The sequence below is a fragment of the Hippocampus zosterae genome, chromosome 12 (genome assembly GCF_025434085.1).
Source record: "Hippocampus zosterae strain Florida chromosome 12, ASM2543408v3, whole genome shotgun sequence".
Classification (NCBI taxonomy): Eukaryota; Metazoa; Chordata; class Actinopteri; order Syngnathiformes; family Syngnathidae; genus Hippocampus; species Hippocampus zosterae.
Window position 1 is genome coordinate 20,506,591 of NC_067462.1, and position 23,272 is coordinate 20,529,862.

Genomic DNA, 23,272 nt, shown 5'->3' on the forward strand with positions numbered 1-23,272 from the left:
GCCCCCGTTGGTAAGGAGTGAGACTAGAGGAGATTTGTTTTTGTAAGAGGGAAAGGTTCATTTTGCCGCACCAGCTGAAATTATAATACCCAGAGAGCCAACGATGCTTTTCCACACAGCTACTTTAGATTGGGTCCAAAACATACTATCATAATTATTAATAGATAAGAATAAATCAGGGAGGCCCGGTGGTCCAGTGGTTAGCGCGTTGACCTCACAAGACATGCATGGCAGGCTGTTGGAACACTCAAAATTGTCCCTAGGTGTGAGTGTGAGCGCGGATGGTTGTTCGTCTCTGTGTGCCCTGCGATTGGCTGGAAACCAGTTCAGGGTGTCCCCCGCCTACTGCCCGAAGACAGCTGGGATAGGCTCCAGCACCCCCCGCGACCCTAGAGAGGATAAAAGCGGTTCGGAAAATGAATGAATAAATGAAGAATAAATCACATTCTAAATCATGTGGTGTAGTTATTTTCTGAATTTAGTTCCCTGTTGTTTTATTGTCTCTCTAACCATTTCACTGCAACATGTGTTGCCTGTTGTGATGAGTCACCCCCATGCCATGTTTAATCATAAAGTTTTGACTTGATTTAGTTTAGTTTCATTTTTGTTTTTATTTATTCTGTTACTCTTTACTGTTGCCATTTTTTTGCAATAAAAACTTTGTGTTTACCTTGAGCTCATGCCTTTCTTACCTGCTTCATTGCACTTAGGTCAGTTCTTCTCAGTTATTTTCAGGAGAATGCCTAGAGTCTGTTGTTTTTTTCCCCTCCTCTCCCTTGTTGTTTTGCTATCACAGCTAAGATCTTGGGGTCTTGTGGTAAAAGCAAACCACCAGGCTTCCCGTTCTGTCTCCCTCTGTTGGTCGTTGTTTGTTTGATTCCCTTGACGGATTGTAACTGGGAAGGTAAATTCCTTGTGTGTTTTACATAATGATTCAGATTCCCCACCCCAATCACCGGAAGAAGAAAACATTTTGCATGCTCCACTTTGTCTATAATATTGTTATTCGTACACCTCTGTCTAACAGTATATCCTTTAAAATAATGACAATAATAACAAATGAAATATAAATCAATAGAGGATAACTTAATTAACATTGTGTTTTAGTCTGTAACAGAGATCAATTTGTCTGAAGTTTAAAAAAAAAATTAAGTCAGCACCGCCTAATATAGTGCATGTGCAATTTCACTTTTTGCATGCCTATTTGAGAAGGACTGGCTTTGGTCCACCTTTTGTTTGTTCACCACGACGACTCCTGGATGACTTGATAGGAACAACGAGAATTACATTTGAGTGTTGGTTGGACACACGTCTGTGTGAGTGATGTAAATGGCATCCAACACGAAATAATGTATTTGTTACATCATGTATCGCCATGTATCTGTCATGGCAGCCAGCAAGGACACAATAATTATTTTGGCGCAGTTAATTGACCTTTGCTAAGAAGAAATCATGAATAGTGTAGTGGTTCACCGTTCTGACTTCTGTGCAGGCCATATGGTTTCAATTGCTCCTCTTTGTTTGTTTGTGTCAACATAAATGTGCTGCTGTCTATTTCTGTGTGCACTGCAATTAACTGATGACCAGTCTGGGGTGTAGTCAGCCTTTTTACCCCAAATCAGATGCCACGTCTCTGTGACAAGGAAGATTATCTGCCGCTATGTAAATAATATTGATGGATACGAAGCATAAAAAGAGTTGTTTGATGGAATTTATATGATGACACATCATTCAAAGCCATTTCATTTGAAGTTTTTTTGTTTGTTTGTTTCTGATATCTCTTCATAAAAATCTTCGTGAAAATGTTTTGGGAGGTGTTTTTAATGGTAATCTTGACCATAATGGGGGGGGGGGGGGTCTATTGTTTGATTGTTTTAGTTTTGTGTCATTAAGAAATACCGTCCAGTGGAGAACAGAAGGCGGGCCACTGAAGGGGTGGGAAGAATAAAAAAGGGAGGAGGAGTGCCTGTTAAAGTAGCATAATGAGGTGAAGCCTACGCATGATTCAGACTTACAGTTCACACAGCAACATAAGCTGCTCGAAATAAATGCAATGGCAACAAAAATTATTTACTTTACAGTAAATGGGAGACCTGAGCAAGCTGAGTTCCCGGTGAATTGTCCTGCTCAGGATGTCAAAGGTAAGAGCAGAGCATTTAAGGCCTATTTTCATTGTGTAATGTGTTTGTCTGAATTCACCAGTAATGAGTTTGGAGTTTCTGAATTGAAAGGTTTTCTGATTTTGATTGTGATAGTGGTAAAAATACACAATGTTTAACTGGTAATGTGAAAGCAAAGTGAGACCTAATGCACACAGATCTCACAATGGTTTGGTCATGGAAAGAATAGCACAGGGGCATTGGAGGTCTTCCGACTTTCCAACGACATGCAGCTGCCACTGACAGCTCTTCCGTCGGCATGGTCACTTCCCTGTCCTAAAAACGTTATTGGTGTGTTTTGTTCTTAGTGTTGTGGAAGGTCAAAAGGGTCTGAACTGATGACGAATAAAAAGACCCCTATCAACCACCCTATTTTGAATGCGACTTGTCAATACAGTATTACGCAATAAGAGTTGTATAAGCTGAAAGCCTAGGTGTGTGTACAACTGTTGAGTATTTCGTGTGCAATCAAACATTTTACAGCATTTGTGTGAAATGTTCAATCAAGAAATGCAACATTGAATGTCTGGATAGATTCTCGGTCACACAAGTCATGATATCTGCAAAGGTTGAAATGAGCCAACTGAATGGCGCTGTTTCAACTTGAACACATAAGGCTTCCGTTCTCAATCTTCAGGGAACAGTTCTCTGAGGTCTCGGGTGGCACTGACTTTGATAGTGAAATTTCACAAACAGTCAAGCAAAGTTCATTTGCCGTGAGTCAAAGAAGAGCATTGAATCTTAAGAAATGTCAAAAACAGAAGCAATCTTTCCAGATCTGTTCCGATCCGCAGCTGAAGCCGGTCCACATGACATCTTAAAGCTTTACAATCCTAAAGGCAACATCATCAACATCTCACCCAACCTGGAGCCGAACAAGCCTAACACTTGCTACAAACTGGAGGTGGTGGCTTCTGGCTGCAACAGTGAGCCATTAGGTAGCTTTTCCTTGGCAAAAAAAAAGAAAAGTAGCATGTGTAGGTTGCCTTCAAAACATTTGACATGACATTTATGTTTTTTTTTTGTGGTGCAAATAAGGTGTGGAGCTTGCTGGTGCATTGGGATTTGATCTCTCATCTATGGAGAAAAGGTATAGAGACCTCAAACCTCAAAGAACACGTTTCAAGTGCAGCATATGAAACCAGTCAACGCTAAATGACAGCAAGCTAAATGTACCGGTACATTTCCTGGCCTTTATTCTATCATTGTACAAAGGAGTTGAATGTGTAAAGGCAATTATGTTGTGTGTCAGACTCAAAGGCCTGGAAAAGAAAATCCTCGATGAAGCAGGAACTACACCTGCAGTCATCTATGAGATGAAGAAACAGGTGGATTCATTCCGGGAGAAACTGGAGGTAAACAATTATATTTCCTATTCTGAGGACAACTACTCTACTCACAAAAGGTTATGGATGTTTGGCTTTCAGGTGAAATTTCAGGACGAGCCTCAAATGCATTCAAACCTTTACAGATCAACTTAATGTGACCTTCTTTCAGCTTTTGAATGCACATCTTAAATGTTCCAGTACCTTTTGCACAAGTTGCTGTTCTCTAACGAGGAGTTTAATGGAAAATTCACAATGGGCGTTTGATCCTTGATGTCCTGCTTCAATTAGAGCTTGAGTTTAAACAGTTATCCTCATCATGCTGTTCACATTTTGACATCATGAGACGAAGACGACACCAAACAATGGATCAACAGTACCTCGCCATTGTCATGCTTCAAACAGGAAGTTTCAGACACAGTGTCATCAGCAGGTTGCAGCGTAGTTACAGAGGGACTGGAAGAGTCATAGAAAGATGTGGAAGTGGACATCCTTTTGCCACATTGCATTCTGATGACCGCTACATTGTGACCAACGCCCTAAGAAATCGGATGATGAATGCCACTCAACACATTAACGCTGGATGAGGGGCCAGTGGGTCTCAGTGCTGTTCTCTGAGAGCAATAATGGTGCCTGCCAACGATGCAAGGAGAGTGCACAGCATCAGTCACTGTTATCACCGGATGAGCTTTTGGTGGTGGCGGTGTTACAGTGTGGCAGCTGTGTCCAGTCAGTACAGAACTGCCCTACACATTGACAAGCCCATACTACCTGTATGGTGAGTGGGTCCCTACATGAACGACACGGGCCTAATTTCATCTTCATGGATGACGATGCTGCAGCTCATCGAGGTCGCATCATCAGGGAATGTCTGTTGTAGACTGGTGTACCTCAAATGGAATGGCCTCCACTTTCTCCAGACCGGAATCCATTGAAAACCTGTGGGATCAGCTGAGTTGCCGTGGAGAGGCTCGGATCTCTGCACCCCAGAACCTCAATGACCTAATGGCTGAAGAGTGGGATACCATGTCTCAGCAGACGATAAATCGACTTGTGAACAGCATGAGATGTCGTTGCCAAGCTGTAATTGATGCTCAAGGGCACATGACAAGTTTTTGAGACGTTTAATTGTGTTGTTGTTTTGTACCCAACATTGTTGTTAATTTTTGGTTCAATTAATTGTTTGAGCCGACAAAATCACCGGTGCATCCTTCTACTTGAATGCCCTATTTTTGTGATATATCGGTGTAGCAATAACTGTTTACATTTTCCATAAATTTCACCTCAAAGCCAAATATCCCAAACTTTTTTTGAGTACCGGTAGTGTATATTTTATTACATTTCAGTACCGTACTTTAAGAAGCATGCACTGTCGAGCTAACGTCAGTCTTTAACCAATTAATTTTAGAGTGTGGAGCATCTTAGCTGGCTTGGGTTATTCAAGGACTTGTCAGAGGCAGCGCACAAGCCCTCTCCATTCTACCACAAGAGAACATTGTATAAAACAAAAGAGGAATGTGAGCATGTGCGTGAAAAGTTCCTTCAGATGAGGCATGTGCAACCATATAAATACTTCATACACAGTACCTATATTTGCATGAACAAATGTCTTCATTTCTTATTATTATCGTATATCACCCTCATAGCACTCTGGAGGTAACGGAAGAAGTGAGGCAGTACTTGAAGACGCCAACATTTGACAACTGGTAGGTCTGGATTTGGCACCTTTAGCCAAGTGTATTAACACTGAGGTAGACAGTTTGCTCATGATTATCGTGCATTTGGAAAGTGTTCACAGCACCTACATTTTTTATGCCACAGCCTCACTGAAAAATGGAATGAATTATTTTTCCTCTTGAAAATTTTACACACAAAACTCCATAATGACTTCTTCTTCTTTTCCTTTTGGCTTTTTCCTTCAGGGGTCGCCACAGCGAATCAGTTGCCTCCATCTAATCTTGTTTTGTGCATCCTCTTCTGTCACTGTCCTCTTTCACTACATCCATAAACCTCCTCTTCCTCTCGGCCTCCTGCCTGGCAGTTCAAAACTCAGCATCCTCTCGATATATTCACTCTCTGTCCTCTGGACATGTCCAAACCATCTTAGTCTGGCTCATATTTCCACTGATCATCCTTGAGAGGTTCCTACAGTCTAATTGGAATGTACCTGTGCTAAACTGAGTTAATTGGACATGATTTGGAAAGACACACACCTGTCTATATAAGGTCCCAAAGTCAGAGCACAAATGAAGTCAAAAGAATTGTCCATGGACCTCCAAGATAGGATTGTCTTGAGACACGAATAAAGGGCAGCAGCAGAATAGTTTCTGCTGCTTTGAAGGTTCCACTTGTCACGTAGCAAGGTGGTGGTGGACCCCAAAAAGTAGGCAGGAGGGAGGAGCAGGGTGTATTTGAAGAAGTGTATTGATAAAACACAGAAAACCAAATCCAAAACAAAGTCATGAAAACAAAACGAATCCAAAGTAACAAACAAAAACCATGGCAGAAACTAAAAACTCTCAATAACAAAAACATGACCAAAACATGACTGAAACAAACATGACAGTAGCATACCAATAGCCACAAACAAAGATGACAGCCTGGATGGCAGTTTGAGAAGTGCTGCAAAGAGAAATCGGTGAAACTATCCAATGATAGGTGTGTCAAGCTTGTGGCATCATAATTAAAAATACTTTTAATTACAGAAAGAAATGCAATAACAAAACACTAAGCAATGGCTGTGAAGACTAAAAAACAATATGCACATTTTTTTAATATAAATTGAAAATAATTGCACCCCAAAAAAATCATATTGTCATTATGGGTTGTTATCTAAGGTTTAATAAGGTGATAAACATAACAAGATGGGGAAAAACTGAAGTGCTGTTCATACTTTCCGGATGCCTTTCTGTCAGCCTCTCTGTGTTTCTGAAAAAGAAGTGGTCTCTCATTCTGTTCTCATCTCAATATCAATACGCCTGCAGGGGGCTCACATATCAAAAGGCTCCTGAGTGGCTCAATCAACACCATGTTTGAAGTGGGTACAATGTGCGTCGCATTCACTGAGGTTGTTTCATCTGCCCAAAACCTTTATAAGCAAAAAATCATAACAATAAATTTTAAAAAAGACGAGATTTTGGGTGTGTTTCATCGTGGTGAACCACAGTATTTTGAAAGCAGACAGTAGTCAAGCAGACATCCAAATCATCAGGAATTCAAAATTTTGCTTTTTATTCAGTTCCTCCTTATATTATAATTGCATTATAATTCCACTATTACTGGAAAATATTACATGGTCACTGCCTCTTCTGAGATAGTTTTCCTTTTTTTTTTTGTGAGTGCAGGCAATGGGAGGATGCGGAGATAATGGTCCTTCTGCAAGTCATGTACACAGACTTAGATTTTCTCACGACCTACAATATTGAACCTGAAGTATTACAAGAGTTCCTGTTTGAAGTGTACTGCAGATACAACAACATCCCCTTCCACAACTTTAAGCATTGCTTCTGTGTCACCCAGATGGTGAGTGGGTCGCACACGTGCGCACAGGCACAAAGCGAGAGATCGTGACAGAAGAAAAGCAAAACAAATGTGTCCTCTCTTGCACAGATGTATGGTTTAATCTGGTTGACTGACCTGAGAAGTAAGATGGACAGCATTGACCTGCTCATCATGCTGACCTCTGCAGTTTGCCATGATCTTGACCACACTGGCTATAACAATGCATATCAGGTAGCAACAGCAAATCCATGACAACAACAAAAACATCTCATGAAAGTCATCAACATTACAGTATCCTTGTCGGAATGCAAGTCCTCCGTTTCTTTTATTGACTGTCAAATGTGCATTTAAACTATGTAATGCTACATTCAGACCAAACATGAAATATCACATCACCCTGCGTGTCTTTGCATGCGTTTGATTGCGGGGAAACTCCACACCGGCTGCTTCGAGCCGGGAAGAGGAGGGATGTCTCCTTCACTTCCTGCAGAAGAAAAAAAACATTTGAATATCGCTACTGAATCGGGTGGCCAGTGGTTGTGTTACTTTAGCTGCTAAATGCTATCTTGGTGGACCATGAACCACTGGAAACAAGTCAAATACACTCATCAGATGCGCCAACTTCCTCGCTCCTCATTGTCCAAGCCTACTCCTTTTTAGCGCGGTCCGAGCAGACCATAATGATATTGTCCCACATCAGGGGTATCCAACCCCGATCCTTGAGGGCCCCCATCTAGTACGTTTGACATTTAATTGATCAAGATTGTTATCAGGCCTCTCAGAGATTGATGATGAGCTGATCATTTGAATCAGATGTGTTAGAGGGGGGAGACATCGAAAACATGCTGGATAAGGACCCTCGAGGACCAGCGTTGGACTCCCCTATCCTACACTGTTTTAATTTCACCATGCTTATGTTGCTGCATGTGACCGTGTTAAACAGTTCCAGGTGACTACAGACCTCAAAAACCACATGTAAGGGTGAAGGTGATGGTCTGCAAGACGATTTGTGACAAAACTTGAGCGAATGGGCAAATGTGTGGGTTTTTGGCATGCCGCCCTGCAACGCATTGCAGCAAATGCGTAATTCGCACCTCCCTGCAATACATTCACGGTCGACCACCCGAACTCCATTAACTTTCCATGAAATAGCACCACCAGAAATGCTGAACTTGTATTCAGTCTTTACAGCGCATATAGCACGTCTGAGTCTTTGTAAGAAGTGCTTTATAAATATATATTAACTAACATACATTAATTTTTTGCAATCCATTCTCACTTGCAATTGAGAAAACGCATGGTATGTATCCATATTCCAGATCAATGCTCGGACGGAACTTGCTCTACGCTACAATGACATCTCTCCCTTGGAGAATCACCACTGCGCTGTAGCTTTTGATATACTGGAGAAGGTACAACTTTTCAACAAAGCCATGAAACATTTAGAAATGCAACATGTTCACCAGGAGGTAAAATAAAGGGAGTGATAAAGCAGCAGTGATTAAATAAGGGCTTTGTTTTGTCTAGACAGAGAGCAACATCTTCAGAAATCTGTCTCTAGACCAGTACAAACGGATAAGGGAAGGCATTATTAAGTGAGACCATTTTTATATTCTTTGCATGAACATCACCATGCTCTGTCCAGAATGGTTACACAACAGCATCTTTTTTTTTAAACTTCAGGTGCATTCTGGCCACTGACATGACAAGGCACAATGAGATCCTCAACAAGTTCAAGTCCATTCTGTCTATGTTTGACTTTGACAACAAGGATCACAAAGATGTGGTAAGAAATGCCACTTTTTTGTACTCTGATGACTTTATTTGAATCCCTCTACAAACTATGGAATCGGATTTTGATGAGTGTTTTTTTCTCTCCAGATTTTGCTTCTGGTATCTCCCCTAGAATTTGTTTTAGGAGCCGTTTAGACAGCATAGCCGTAAATGTGAAGGACATAAAACAGGTGATATGTCGACTGTCAGTCAAACCCTACCAATGGCATTTTGGAACCTCAATACAACCATTTGAAATCAAATTGAGTGTTTTTGAAAATGACAGTTATCATTTCTATCCGAATGCTGAAAATGGTTGACTTGAAAATGGAGGACACGTTATGGAGTGATGTTACAGCTCACAACCATGTTCATGCTTGAAAGGCTTATCTAGAAGAACTTTACAGAGTCACATTACTGACATCCGTCATATTTAGAATGGACGCTTTGTGGTCTCTCATTCTGTTCTCATCTCAATATCAATACGCCTGCAGAGGGCTCACATATCAAGAGGCTCCTGAGTGGCTCAATCAACACCATGTTCGAAGTGGGTACAATGTGCGTTGCATTCACTGAGGTTGTTTCATCTGCCCAAAACCTTTATAAGCAAAAAATCACAACAATAAATTTAAAAAAGGCGAGCTTTTGGGTGTCTTTCATTGTGGTAAACCACAGTATTTTGAAAGCAGACAGTAGTCACGCAGACATTCAAATGATCAGGAATTCAAAATGATGCGTTTTATTCTGTTTTGTTCCATCCATCCATCCATCCATCATCTACCGCTTATCCGGGGCCGGGTCGCGGGGGCATCAGCTTTAGCAGGGAAGCCCAGACTTCCCTCTCCCTAGCTACTTCTTCCAGCTCTCCCCGGGGGATCCCGAGTCGTTCCCAGGCAAGCTGGGTGACAGTCTCTCCAGCATGTCCTGGGTCTTCCTCGGGGTCTCCTCCCGGTGGGACATGACCGGAACACCTCACCGGGGAGGCGCTCAGGAGGCATCCGAATCAGATGCCCAAGCCACCTCATCTGGCTCCTCTCGATGTGGAGGAGAAGCGGCTCGACTCTGAGCCCCTCCCAGATGACTGAGCTTCTCACCTTATCTCTAAGGGAGAGCCCGGACACCCTGCGGTCTGCCAATCCAGAGGCACTCTCCCTGTTGACCACGCGATGTTGCAGAGGCGTGTCAACCAGGACAGCCCCACAACATCCAGAGCCTTGAGGAACTCCGGGCGGATCTCATCCACCCCTGGGGCCTTGCCACTGAGGAGCTTTTTAACAACATCGGTGACTTCAACCACAGAGATAGGAGAGCCCACCTCAGAGTCCCCAGGCTCTGCTTCCTCCAAGGAAGGCGTGTTGGTGGAGTTGAGGAGGTCTTCGAAGTACCCTGCCCACCGGTTCACAACGTCCCGAGTCGAAGTCAGCAGCGCCCCATCCCCACTGTACACAGTGTTAGTGGTGCACTGCTTCCCCCTCCTGAGACGTCGGATGGTGGACCAGAATTTCCTCGAAGCCGTCCGGAAGTCGGCTTCCATGGCCTCACCGAACTCTTCCCACGCTCGGGTTTTTGCCTCGGCGACCACCGAAGCCGCGGTCCGCTTGGCCGGTCGATACCAGTCAGCTGTCTCTGGGGTCCCACAGGCCATAAAGGCTCGATAGGACTCCTTCTTCAGCTTGACGGCATCCCTTACTGCTGGTGTCCACCAGCGAGTACGGGGGTTGCCGCCACGACAGGCACCAACCACCTTACGGCCACAACTCAGATTGGCCGCCTCAACAATAGAGGCACGGAACATGGTCCACTCGGGCTCAATGTCCCCCGCCTCCTCCGGAACATGGGAAAAGCTCTGTCGGAGGTGGGAGTTGAAACTCCTTCTGACAGGGGATTCCGCCAGACACTCCCAACAAACCCTCACTATACGTTTGGGTCTGCCAGGACGGACCGGCATCTTCCCCCACCATCGCAGCCTACTCACCACCAGGTGGTGATCAGTTGACAGCTCCGCCCCTCTCTTCACCCGAGTGTCCAGAACATGCGGCCGCAAATCCGATGATACAACTACAAAGTCGATCATCGAACTGCGGCCTAGGGTGTCCTTGTGCCAAGTGCACATATGGACACCCTTATGTTTGCACAAGGTGTTCGTTATGGCCAATCCGTGACGAGCACAGAAGTCCAATAACAAAACACCACTCGGGTTCTGATCGGGGGGGCCGTTCCTCCCAATCACGCCCCTCCAGGTATCACTGTCATTGCCCATGTGAGCATTGAAGTCCCCCAGCAGAACAAGGGAGTCCCCAGTAGGAGTACTCTCCAGCACACCCTCCAAGGACTCCAAAAAGGGTGGGTATGCTGAGCTGCTGTTTGGTGCATATGCACAAACAACAGTCAGGACCCGTCCACCCACCCGAAGGCGGAGGGAGGCAACCCTCTCGTCTACCGGTGTGAACCCCAATGTACAGGCACTGAGCCGGGGGGCAATGGGTATGCCTACACCTGCTCTGCGCCTCTCACCGTGAGCAACTCCAGAGTGGAAGAGAGTCCAACCCCTCTCGAGAGAACTGGTACCAGAACCCAGGCTGTGTGTGGAGGCAAGTCCGACTATATCCAGTCGGAAATTCTCTGTCTCAAACACCAGCTCGGGCTCCTTCCCTGCCAGAGAGGTGACATTCCATGTCCCAAGAGCTAGCTTCTGCAGACCCAGGACACGCTGGAGAGACTATGTCACCCAGCTTGCCAGGGAACGACTCGGGATCTCCCGGGGAGAGCTGGAAGAAGTAGCTAGGGAGAGGGAAGTCTGGGCTTCCCTGCTAAAGCTGTTGCCCCTGCGACCCGGCCCCGGATAAGCGGTAGATGATGGATGGATGGATGCCTCTTCTGAGATAGTTTTCCTTCTTTTTTGTGTGTGTGACATCCGTCACATTTAGAATGGACGCTTTGACCAATTTGGAATGCTCGTTTACGAGGCCCCAGGGTATTTCCAGGTGGCAGAACAAGAGTGACTTCTGATGACCTGAACTGAAACGATGACCAAAACTTCTATTTGGGGCTACGCTGCCAGATATACTGCACTTCAAATATTTGTTTTGTTTTTTGTTTTTGATTGGCTAGAAAAATTAAAACATAAATATAAATTAAGTCAGCAGAACCTGTTACTAAGGAGAATGAGGAGAGTGAATGTCATAAACTCCAGAAAAGATATCAAAACTGCAGATGGGAGCAACTACTTCAAATGGAACAGATTGGATACAAATCTCTATCATTGGGTTTAAAGTTCAAGTGTGAAGTGTGTGAAGTTTGAAATGAGTTTAAGTGAATGTCTGGCTGTGTTGACCGCCCCATTTCACAATCAAAAGAGCATGTTAGCCATTAATCTTAAGCAACAGAAAGCTCAAGCGATAATAGCCCTTTGCAGTTACGTAACAGGGAAATAGGTCATCTAACAGATTGTAAATCAATCATGGCCATCAGTCACTAAAAACTAAACTCAGTGGTCGGCTAGGTTCCTTTAGGAATTACAACAGTAGTGATCAAGGTCAGAGTCACCTGAATTAGAAGTGAAATTCTGGCCTGTGTTGGGTCTACCTTTTAAACAGTTCAGGGTTAGGGTCACGTAACATCTTTTCAACTGACACTTCACTGACATTGCAACTACGGCAGGAGATAAGAATTCTCGTAGTACTGAGCATGAAGACAATTGTCTACTCAAGTTGTATACTCCACTGTTTTCTCAATCACTCTGCCTTAATTGAATGATATGGAAGGGTTGTTTTTACTTGTGGCGCCTGGGGGGGGGGGGGGGGGGGGGGCGAGGCTCCGTCAAAGGTGGCGCGTTTGACCTCGGGGAACATGTACATGCAGTTGCACCTCCACTATGTTAGGGGGCAGTGGTGCTCTCATTGGCAGAGTTTGCGCAAGGAGCATTCTCAGGGAGGAAATATGACAAGCGTATGGAGCGCTTGGCTTCAACGTGACTGCGGTGGCAGACGAAGAAAGATCGATGTGCTGACCGTGTCTAAAAAAATGGTAGTGGACGTCACACTTAAAGACATTGTACTAATGTCTTGTACCCCAATCACGCTGATAAACTGCTTGAGTTTTTTTCAGCGAAAACGTGCAGAATATTGCCAACAATCATGCCGCTTTGTGACTGCTACTTCAGCAAACTAAAATACAGGTCCCGGCTACACATTGAGCAGGACCCGAGAGTTTCTGTGTCCTGCTTCAAACCTCGCTTCGAAAAGCTCTGCATTGCAAAACGTGCTAATTGTAGCCATTAATCCAGACATCATCTTTGATTTAAAAAAGAGAAAAAAAGCACAATGGGGGGGGGGGGGCATGTCAGAAAATAATAGAGAACCACTGCAGTTAATGATCTATGCTCCGACAGTGGTGGTTTTCAAAAGACTGTTTTGACCACGAGGCCAAGTTCGTGCGTGTGCAAGTGCTGTCTTTTGGGGGGGGGGGGGGGGTGCTAACAAAATATTGGAAGTACCTTTTGCAGCATTTTCAATTGTTTTGGCTCATCTATCCATCAATCCATGCATCCATCGGCGCTTAGACTCACATCTTGGCACAATTTACAGCAGGTGTATCCAAACTTGTGTCAAGGGCCGCTGTCCTGCATGTTTTCTAGCTCTCCCACGAGCAACAGAGCCGGTTGATGATCTGATCATCTGAATCAGGTGTGTTGGACTAGGGAGGAATCTAAAACAGGCAGGATATCTCTCTCGAGGAACCGGAGTTCCCTTCCACCATTCGATGCACTGAACCAATGGAGTGCAGCACTGCCACCTGGCGGCAGCAACTCGTTACTTTCTGGGCTCCACCGTGCACTTTGAATCGTTTTCTGGCCGACAGAGATTAAATATGTCACAGACAGTACATTAACTATATTCCACAGACTGTTGGACGTCAGCGTGTGCAGTACATTTATGGTAAAAACAAGTTTATTGGTGATAGAAAGACAAACGTCAACGTCTCTTGTTATGAGTGCATGCGTCAATTGCCGAAGTTGGTCATTCATGGTCACGGCTCTACGTTCATTGCCTCTCTTCACTTCTTGCCAAACAAGTTCAACTATTTAAATGATGATATAACATGTAATTATTGAAAAGGAAATCAAGATAAAGCACAGACCATGGAACCAAAATGGTACAAGTTTAATGTATGTACAGTACAGTAATTGCAAGGTTCCAACACTCCTTTTCACATGCACAGAATAGCCAGCAGGGACCGGCAGTGGCTCACTTGCCAACCCTGACTGCTGATGCACAGTAATGTTGACAATACATTAATTCCTCGCTATAACACGGTTCATCTTTCACGGCTTTACTCTTTCACGGATTTGTTTTTGTGCAGATTTTTTTAAAACAATGCATTGTGTTCTGCATCCTGATTGTCTAAGGGACTGGAGACAAATGTCAACAGTCTCCACGCCTCATTGCTTTCTGTACTTGCCAAATTTTCCCCATGACAAAACCCACAATGTCGGCGAAATGTTTCACATAGTGTTTCGAAGAAGTTGTTTAAAAGAGATATATATATATATATATATATATATATATATATATATATATATATATATATATATATATATATATATATATATATATATATATATATATATATTATTTATGTATTTATTTATATATACTGGGTCCGTGTCAAATATATATATATATATATACACAGGTATATATACTGTATATATTTTTCTTTCAGGGAAAAAAACTTAATCTTTGGTTTCATTCAATACAGTATTGTATACATAATAATTGTAAAAGATAAAGATGGCTACTTCACGGATTTCACTTATCACAGGCTCTTTTTGGAACTTAACCCTGCGATAAACAAAGGATTACAGTTCTGTACTTTAGAATCTTTCTTTGTCCCTTATGTATGCAGCTCATGATGATTCTGATCAAAGTGAGTGACATCTCGAATGAAGCCCGCCCCATGGAAGTTGCAGAGCCCTGGCTGGATTGTCTTTTACAGGAGTTCTACAACCAGGTGACTGACTTGTCGTGCATATTGGGGCCAAATATTAAACTCGTCTGGCATGACAAACATGTTATTATGATATCTACATTTACAATTAAAGTTTAATTGATTCTATGTTGTCCGCAGAGTGATGTTGAGAAGTTAGAGGGTCTTCCTGTCACCCCTTTCATGGACCGAGACAAGATAACCAAACCTTCATCTCAAACGGGGTTCATCAGATTTGTGCTTTTGCCGCTCTTTCGAGAGCTGGCCAACCTCTTTCCCTGTCTGGAGGTAATAACGTTTCAATAAAACATGACACTGAAAATGTACCAATCCTAACCAATTGGTCTTGGGGAATCACCATTATTGTGGTGGCATATTTTTCATCTAAATCCTGCAGCAACACCTCATGGACCCAGTACGAAAGGCCCTGGACTACTACACTGAGTTGGAGAAAGCCCTGGAGAAAGAGAAAGCAAACCGGGCTCCGTGTGAAAATGGATTCAAGAGCAAAGAGATACCAGTGGGCCAGCTGAGTACAGATGAGTGTCAGAACTCTGCATCTGAAGCCTCAAAAACAAACACACAGTGTTTATCGTGACTAAAATATTCGACAATACTGTATGTGTAATACTGTATGTGTCTTTTGACATGGACCCTTCATGTTTGTATTTAGAGCCAGGCACACACGCACGCACACACGTGCACACACATGTGCACATGTCATTTTGAGTCAACAGTGTGGCGGAATGCATTTTATCACTCTTAACATGTATGTTGTGATTGAGCAAAATTTTATGACTTGACTCGAAATTTGGTGGCAACTTGTCTTGACTCCAAGCGGCCCGGTAGTCGACTGGTTAGCACGTCGGCCCCACAGTGCTGAGGTGCAGGGTTGGATTTTGGCTCCAGCCTTCCTGTGTGGAGTTTGCATGTTCTCCCCATGCCTGTGTGGGTTTTCTCTGAGTACTCCTGTTTCCTCTCACATTCGAAAAATGTGCATGGTAGGGTTAATGGAATACTCTAAATCAGGGGTGTCCAAAGTCGATCTTCAAGGGCCGCCGTCCTGCCTGTTTTCCAGCTCTCCCGGCTGCAACACGCCTGATTCAAATAATCAGGATCGTTCCAATGCTGTTTCAGAGCTGGCCGATGATCTGATCACCTGAATCAAGTGTGTTGGGGCCGGGAGAGCTGGAAAACAGGCAGGACAGTGGCCCTCCAGGCCTGGAGCTGGACATTCCTGCTCTAAATTGTGTGAGTGGTTGTTCATCTATGTGGGCCCTGCGATTGGCTGGCAACCAGTTCAGGCTGTACCCAGCCAAGTGCCCAAAGACAGCTAGGACAAGCTGCAGCACTGTTCTCGATAAGTAGATTTGAAAATGGATGAATTGATGGATAAATTCAGTCACTAAATTAATCACTTTTTGTGGATCTCAGGGGACGGCCATCTTGACACTTGTTGACTGAAAATGACATTACTGTTGCTCAAGTAATGACCAATCACGGCTCAGCTTGTGAATGTCACGTGAACAAACTCAGAAAACAGATGACATATGATTGTTCGTTATCTGAGCTCTGAGTAACTGTGATGTCATTTTCAGTCAACTATGGCAAAATGGCCGCCTCTTCAGATGGATACAAGAGGTGGATTTTGCTGCCGAATTCATATTCCACAAACACAATATTCAGCCATATAGAACATATTGTTAAAAAAAAGAAGAAGTGTTTGCTTCCCCTTTAAGCACTTTTCCTCTTGCACACAACGGAGGCTGGTGTAAGGCTAACGTGCCAGATTGCGTCATTTCAGCTGCTTCAACTGACTTGTGATGATTTTCCATCAACACTACAGGGCGACCACTAATACCACACAGTTCCAAACCAGATGCATGACAAAAATGTCCTATAAAAAAGGACCAATGTACATCACAGCATTAATTAATTTATTTTTTCAGGATCATTTTAAATAATTTGGCCCACTCCCGGGTGGCCCATTAGTCGACTGCCTCCAGGGGCCTTTGTTTCAAGGGGCCAATCAGTGTGAACAAAGCAACCAGTAAACTTCATAAGTACAAATTATTGGTCTGCTATTAAGTAGAAATATTTGATCTGTTATCAACTATTAGTTGGCAGGTGGGACCACTTGGGATTCACACTGTGTGAGTAATCAAATAGCGTCCACAGATGCAACTTCCCCACAAAGATCAATACTATTTTAGGATTTATTTTTGCCTTAAGCATGACTGAACTTTTAAACCTTGCCAGCTGTTGGAACAGCTGCTTGTCTGCAAAGTGTATGACACATGTCCATGTTTGTGTTTGGCTTCTTTTCTCCAGTAATTATATCCCTTAAAGCGGCCTATTGTGGAAAATTTGCTTTTCAGTACCATAGTTTGTATTGTGTGTCTGTGGAGTGCCTGTGGAGTGCCTGCCCCAAGTGTGCAATAAAAAAAAATCATGTAAATCTTTTGTTGTCTGCCTACTTCTGAAAATGCATCTGTGAACGATCAGTTCTGAATTTGGTTTAATTGTGACATCACAATGGTGGATATACGAAGTAATTTTGACTGAAGTGGCTTTGTGCAAGTTTAAGTGATGAACATCTCCTGTTCTGGAGGCAATCACCAGAACTCTCCCAGTAACACCAAAATGTTGCTTTCTTCTTCTATCATTTATGTATTTTGAGTTTGAAAAATGTCAGCACTGTAAACCTGAATGTTCAAAATAATTAATTTAATTACACAATAGTCAAAGCTTTACAAAAAGTACAGCTAAATTGACCATGTCAAGTTTGTGGAACTTGTTCCTTTTATGAGTAATTTGTACTGATCATTTTGGAAGGAACTAAACTACTTTTGGGATATGCATAACTTAAAAACATCAATTAAGTCTAACTTAATAAAATTTTGTTATTCAATTCTAAAGTCTGGTTTCTATTGTTTCAAAAAGGGTCATATTTACAAATAAAATTCATTCATCATATTTTCCACTGTAAGGGGCACCGAAAAGTCTTCCATTTTCTTAAAAGCTCACAGCTTCCCTTAAAATCCAGTGCGCCTTGTGTATGTACATTACGGTAATATGTCGACCCCAAGATGGCTCCTTCCTGGTCCCATGCTTACAATGTTCTAACTTGATGTTGGTTCCGTGAACTATGTTGCCGCTTTATAAAATAAGTTTTTGTTGCAGCTCTGAAAAAAGGAGAGCTGTTGTGTGTGTGTGTGTTTTTTAATGCATACTTTATTAATGGTTTTCACAGTCTCAACAAATGGATGTACGTCTTTGTCCATCTCGTGTCTTCTCTTCTTCCGTTCGACTCGAGAGGCGTTCATAACCACCTCCGAAAAACGTAAAATAACGATTGCTTCAATGAAACTACGAAAATTAAAAATAATGCATCAAAACAGAAAATCAAGCGAGGAAATCACAAAATAAACTTTATAGCCCCCTACAGAATTTGTGTCATTATGCATGATGCATTATTTTAAATTTTCGTAGTTTCATTGAAGTTATAGTTAATTACGTTTTTCGTTGGTGGTCATGAACACCTCTCGAGTCGGATGGAAGGATCATAGCTCCATCTTGTGGCTGCATTGTAGATTGCGTTTTATAATCCAGTGTGTCCAATATATGAAAATAATTTACAAAATAGGCCATTCATTGAAGGTGCGCCTCATAATCCAGTGCCCCTTTTAGTGTGGAAAATACTGTATATAGCATAGGGGAAAAATGTAACTGGTCATATGTTATTTTGTTTTGTGTTTAAGTGTTAGGTTTATGGGTGGCCCCATAGTTGAGTGGTTATTCCGTCGTCTTCACAGTGCAGAGGTACCAGGTAAGATGGAATTGAACCACGCAAGCACAGGAAGGGTATAGAATCTATACGTGCTGAGCACATGCTTGCACTCTTCTACTGAGTCCTGATTGGACGAAATGCGGCTAACGCCTTGAAGTGAACTAACCAATGGGACCGTCGCTTGGAGAGGTCGGGCTTCTTTTCTACCAGCCGCGAAAATCCTGCCTCCTCGTTTCGCTCTCCTTCAAAGACAAACACGAGACTTGTGAGCGCGAGTGTTTTTTTCTCTCTCAAAAGCTTCCAGGAGAGAAAACACAGCTATGGATCCGCTCGTGGGTGCGATTGACCAGGGTACGAGCTCAACGAGGTTTCTGGTAAGTGACGTGGCAGTGTGCGGGCGGCATGGTCATGTTTTGTATTGTGACAACAATCATTCACAACGTGTTGATGCGTCGCGAATATATTGACAGAAACGTGTTCATATATTTTTATATGTACGAATGTGTGTATGTATAAAGGTGCTCTATGCGTGGATAGTAAAGTTCAACAACAATGAAATGACTTTGCTTTATTAAAAGTGAATTAAGTCCTGAGAACCTGGACTCACCCCCACTCAACCTTTTTTAATATGTTTATATTTTATATATATGTATATTATATATAAATGTATTTCTATACTTTTTGTCTTCTGCTTTCTCCCTTTCATAATTTTGCTGCTGTAAATTCGGAATTTCTCCATTGTGAGACAAATAAAGGCTTTCTTATCTTAAAAAATATACATACAGTATCAAACAAATACTAATGTAATGATTGAACGGAACCGTTACATGAAACAAGGTGAGAAATAAGGGCTTTCAATATGTTCTTTTCCTGATACATGTGAATTAAAATATCCTTTATTTGCCCCACACTGGGGAAATTAACAGCCTACAGCAGCAAGAATGTGGGTAATAATATAATAATAATAATACATTTTATTTATAAGCGCCTTTCAAGACACCCAAGGACACTTTACAATAACAAAAAAACACAAAACAATACAGAAAGAAGAAAGAAGAAAAAACAAACAAACACCGTTCAATTAAAAGGACGAAAAGAAACTCAAACAGGGATATGCGCTAAATACACTTTAACGATATTAATTATAAAATAATAATTATAACACATCAGCATGCAAATTTATACCACTTGTTGATCATGGCTAGCGTGCGGTGCAAGTGTTGTATCAGCTTCACCATGTTTGTCTGAATGATTTTCATTCATTTGATCTGATTTTAAGTTTTGAAATCCTTTCAATTCCTATCAGTTGTGTGCTGTCGTGTGACGCTATCACTTGTCAAAAATTAACTCATCTGTGGAGTTGGAGGTCTTTTTTCTTTTCTCTTTTTTTGTTTTTGTTTTTGTTTAACCTTTGTGGCCCCCTGTCCTACTTTTTGGATGGGTAAGAACAAATCGGGCAAAAGGCGGCCCCCGGGCCATATGCGGCCTGTGCCTGCCCTCAAGGTGACCCTCGAATAATTTTTCAGAATGAAAATATTTGCTGTAGCTGAGTAGTTTTAAGTGGCAAGAACAGTCTTTACCACATCGTTTAAGAGCGCCTATTGGAGGCACCCCTTTTCCACCCAAAAAGGGGAGAGAGCAGTGTCTTGGTTTCTTGTCAGCAAATTACATGACAAAACTGTCTTTCAGGTAAAATAGGAAGCAGATATTATTCCCCGAACAAACCTATCTGCCTAGTTTGCCATGAAAAACTTCGTAACGACAACACCAAAATCAGTAGACCATTTTTCCCCAATAAGAACCACTTGTTTGAAACACATGAAGAGTGGCTAAATTTGTGTTCTCCCCCAAATTGGGTATATAGTATTCAATGCGTCATAGTCTTGAAAACACATATGGTGGCTTAATTGGACACTTGTGACGGATGGCACACTCACAAGGCAGAGGGGACACACCGGAGATTAACTTTACTTCTCTACAGCGCTGTGCTATAGAGGTGAGTAAGTCATCCTAAAGCCACCATATTCCTAGCCCCCATAAGCCTTTTGCATGAATTATGGATGCGACTACCAGTATGAACAGGAACCAGAGTTTTGTTTGGTGACTGTTCCTAATAGTTGTCTTTCTATGAGAGTTACAGTCTTAAACCATGGCAGAACACCTGTTGTCGCTTCTCAAAAGAGAAAGAATCACAACCCCGTTTCCGACTCATGTAGTGGGATAGATAGGAGGGTAAGTGGTCCGAGAAAATTTGAACAGTGACATTTTTTAGCTACTTTCTGAACTGTTTCACTTTGGATGGGGATGAAAGCAATGCTCATCCAGTCATAAAGTTAGTCGCATTTTTGTGTGCACCCAGGCTACGTAGGACAGCGCTAGCCTGAATGTTGTTGTGGAAACCCAATTCTTTATCCTTGAAGATAAAGTGCAAAAACGTAACTGTACATGGAGGCACCTGAAGGCTTAAGTGGCTGTTTTGATTTATTCAAGGTTAAAATCTTAAATCTCTTTGGAATGGATGAAAGGACAGCCGTATATGTGGGCGATAGATAGAATCATAATCCCCTCCTCTGTTGAGAGATGGTTTCTCAACCTCAACGTAATTGATGGCCTTCATCACTTCTCTGTCAAATTGGTTTCATAGCAGTTTATTTCTCAGTGCGCCGAGTTTGAAGTGTACTGGAATGTTGTGTTGCTTAAAAATCCTTCAGAATTTCTCACATCGGCCTGATACATACGGAATGACAATGCTGTTGAGTCTGTCATTCTATCTCCTTATTCATCTTGCGCTTGTTCCGTCTGGAACTGGATGTACTTGTGATCGTGTGTTTTGAAGGCCTCATTCATGTGCCTATTATTTATCTTTGGCCTGTGACCTTGTGGGAAAATTCTCAGATTTGGGTTATACGTGTCACGTTGCGCCCGAGGCGATGAAAGATCGCCTCGTGCACAACAAAAATAACGAGGTGGATCCCAGGAAAAGCAGACACGAAAAGATCTTGTAAGAAACACAAAAGGTTTTAATAACGAACAGAAAGAGCCCGACAGGGAAAACGGTAACAAAAAACGCTGGTCAAATAAGGACCAGGAAATAAGGAAAACAACCGAAAACGCTCGCGGAAAAACAAAGAGCGAGGAAATACAGAAATCAGTAAACTAGAGCAATAACAATTTAGATGCAACGCGAATAACAAGAGTAGTGGCCGTAAGGCAAAAAGGCAGCGAGTAATATCAATCGAGGAAATAGCGCGAGAGAGCAATGGCACGGTAAGGAATTCTCCGGCAGTGAGAGGACTGCCGGAGCCTCTTAATAAAGGAGGATAATCAGCCCGAAATTACGGACAGGTGTGCAGATGGCGGAGGAAAAAACCCGCCACCTGCTGGCGGGCACGAGACGTGACAGTACCCCCCCCCCCCCTCAATGGACGCCTCCCGGCGGACTACCCGGCTTGGATGGATGAGCAGTGTGGAAGTCGCGCAAAAGGGACGGATCAAGGATCCAGGAGCGGGGCACCCATTGCCGCTCCTCCGGCCCGTAGCCCTCCCAGTCGACCAGGTACTGGAAACCCCTGCCCCTGCGCCGAGAGTCCAGGATGGCACGTACCGCGTACACCGGGCCACCATCGACCACCCGCGGAGGTGGCGGCGGAGCGGGAGGAGGCGCCAAGGTGCTGGAAGACACAGGCTTGAGCAGGGAGACGTGGAACACGGAGTGAACCTTCATGGAGGCCGGTAGCCGGAGCCTGACTGCGACGGGGCTGATGACGGCCTCGACCTCGAATGGTCCAGTGAATCGGGGTCCCAGTTTTGCAGACGTGCCGGCCAGGCGAAGATCCCTCGTTGCCAGCCACACCTTCTGTCCCACCACATATGAGGGCGCCGGGCGCCGACGACGATCTGCGATCTGCCGGTTCCGGGTCGCAGTGCGGGACAACGCAGCCCGGGCCTCCTTCCACACGTGATAGGCCCGCTTAAGGTGGTGCTGTACAGAAGGGACCTCCACCTGCCCCTCCTGGGATGGAAACAACGGTGGCTGGTACCCGTAAGCCGTCATGAACGGTGACCTGCCTGTGGCGGAGGAGACGAGGGTGTTGTGGGCATATTCCACCCAGGGTAAGTGGTCGACCCAGGATGCGGGACGGTGGAGGCACACACAGCGCAGGGCCGCCCCCAGATCCTGATTGGCGCGCTCAGCCTGTCCATTGGACTGGGGGTGGTATCCCGAGGTCAGGCTGGCCGTAGCTCCGAGGGACCGGCAGAACTGCTTCCAGACGCGAGACACAAACTGGGGCCCCCGATCCGACACAATGTCCGCCGGAATGCCGTGGAGACGGAAGACGTGTCTGACGAGGAGGTTGGCGGTCCGAAATTACGGACAGGTGTGCAGATGGCGGAGGAAAAAACCCGCCACCTGCTGGCGGGCACGAGACGTGACAATACGGTTCTGACAATGCCCGGTTTGTGATCCAGTGGGGAGTGTGAGTCAAAAAGTAGATATTGGTCAATGATGATATTTTCATGCAGTAAATGTTCAGATTACAGTCAAAATTCTATTTTCTGCAACATTTATTATAACCCTTTTACATTCTTGAGTGGACAGATTTACTCTTGTGTACATGGTAATGGTTTGGAATATCTTGACCTGAACATGTGATGTACAAATAACGTCATGATGCAAATTAACATAATTTGACAATAAAGTTGTATCCAATCTAAATTGCGCTTCTTACTTTCTA

General features: G+C 43.5%; 2 protein-coding genes across 2 annotated transcripts in view; both read left to right on the plus strand.

Moving 5' to 3' along the window:
* The first annotated feature begins 1,972 nt into the window (after positions 1-1,972).
* si:dkey-219c10.4 (high affinity cGMP-specific 3',5'-cyclic phosphodiesterase 9A) lies at positions 1,973-16,465 on the plus strand. Its single transcript, XM_052083093.1, has 14 exons — positions 1,973-2,141; positions 2,936-3,097; positions 3,198-3,249; positions 3,412-3,514; positions 4,893-5,035; positions 5,131-5,190; positions 6,829-7,006; positions 7,094-7,216; positions 8,305-8,397; positions 8,513-8,580; positions 8,669-8,771; positions 14,666-14,770; positions 14,888-15,034; positions 15,144-16,465. The coding sequence occupies exons 1-14, from the start codon at positions 2,054-2,056 to the stop codon at positions 15,342-15,344; spliced, it is 1,626 nt and encodes a 541-aa protein (XP_051939053.1). The 5' UTR covers positions 1,973-2,053; the 3' UTR covers positions 15,345-16,465.
* A 2,286-nt stretch (positions 16,466-18,751) lies between these two features.
* The window catches only part of LOC127612058 (glycerol kinase-like), a 32,786-nt gene continuing 28,265 nt past the window's right edge, over positions 18,752-23,272 (plus strand). Inside the window, exon 1 of the mRNA XM_052083024.1 lies at positions 18,752-18,910. Coding sequence (XP_051938984.1) covers positions 18,857-18,910 — 54 coding nt within the window. The 5' untranslated portion in view covers positions 18,752-18,856. The remainder of the gene's footprint in view (positions 18,911-23,272) is intronic.

Coding starts and splice junctions, on each gene's coding strand:
- si:dkey-219c10.4 (XM_052083093.1), top strand. CDS start 2,054: ATGGCAACAAAAATTATTTACTTTACAGTAAATGGGAGACCTGAGCAA. Junction 7,217..8,304: donor GCTATAACAATGCATATCAG/GTAGCAACAGCA, acceptor TCCATATTCCAG/ATCAATGCTCGGACGGAACT. Junction 8,581..8,668: donor ATAAGGGAAGGCATTATTAA/GTGAGACCATTT, acceptor TTTAAACTTCAG/GTGCATTCTGGCCACTGACA.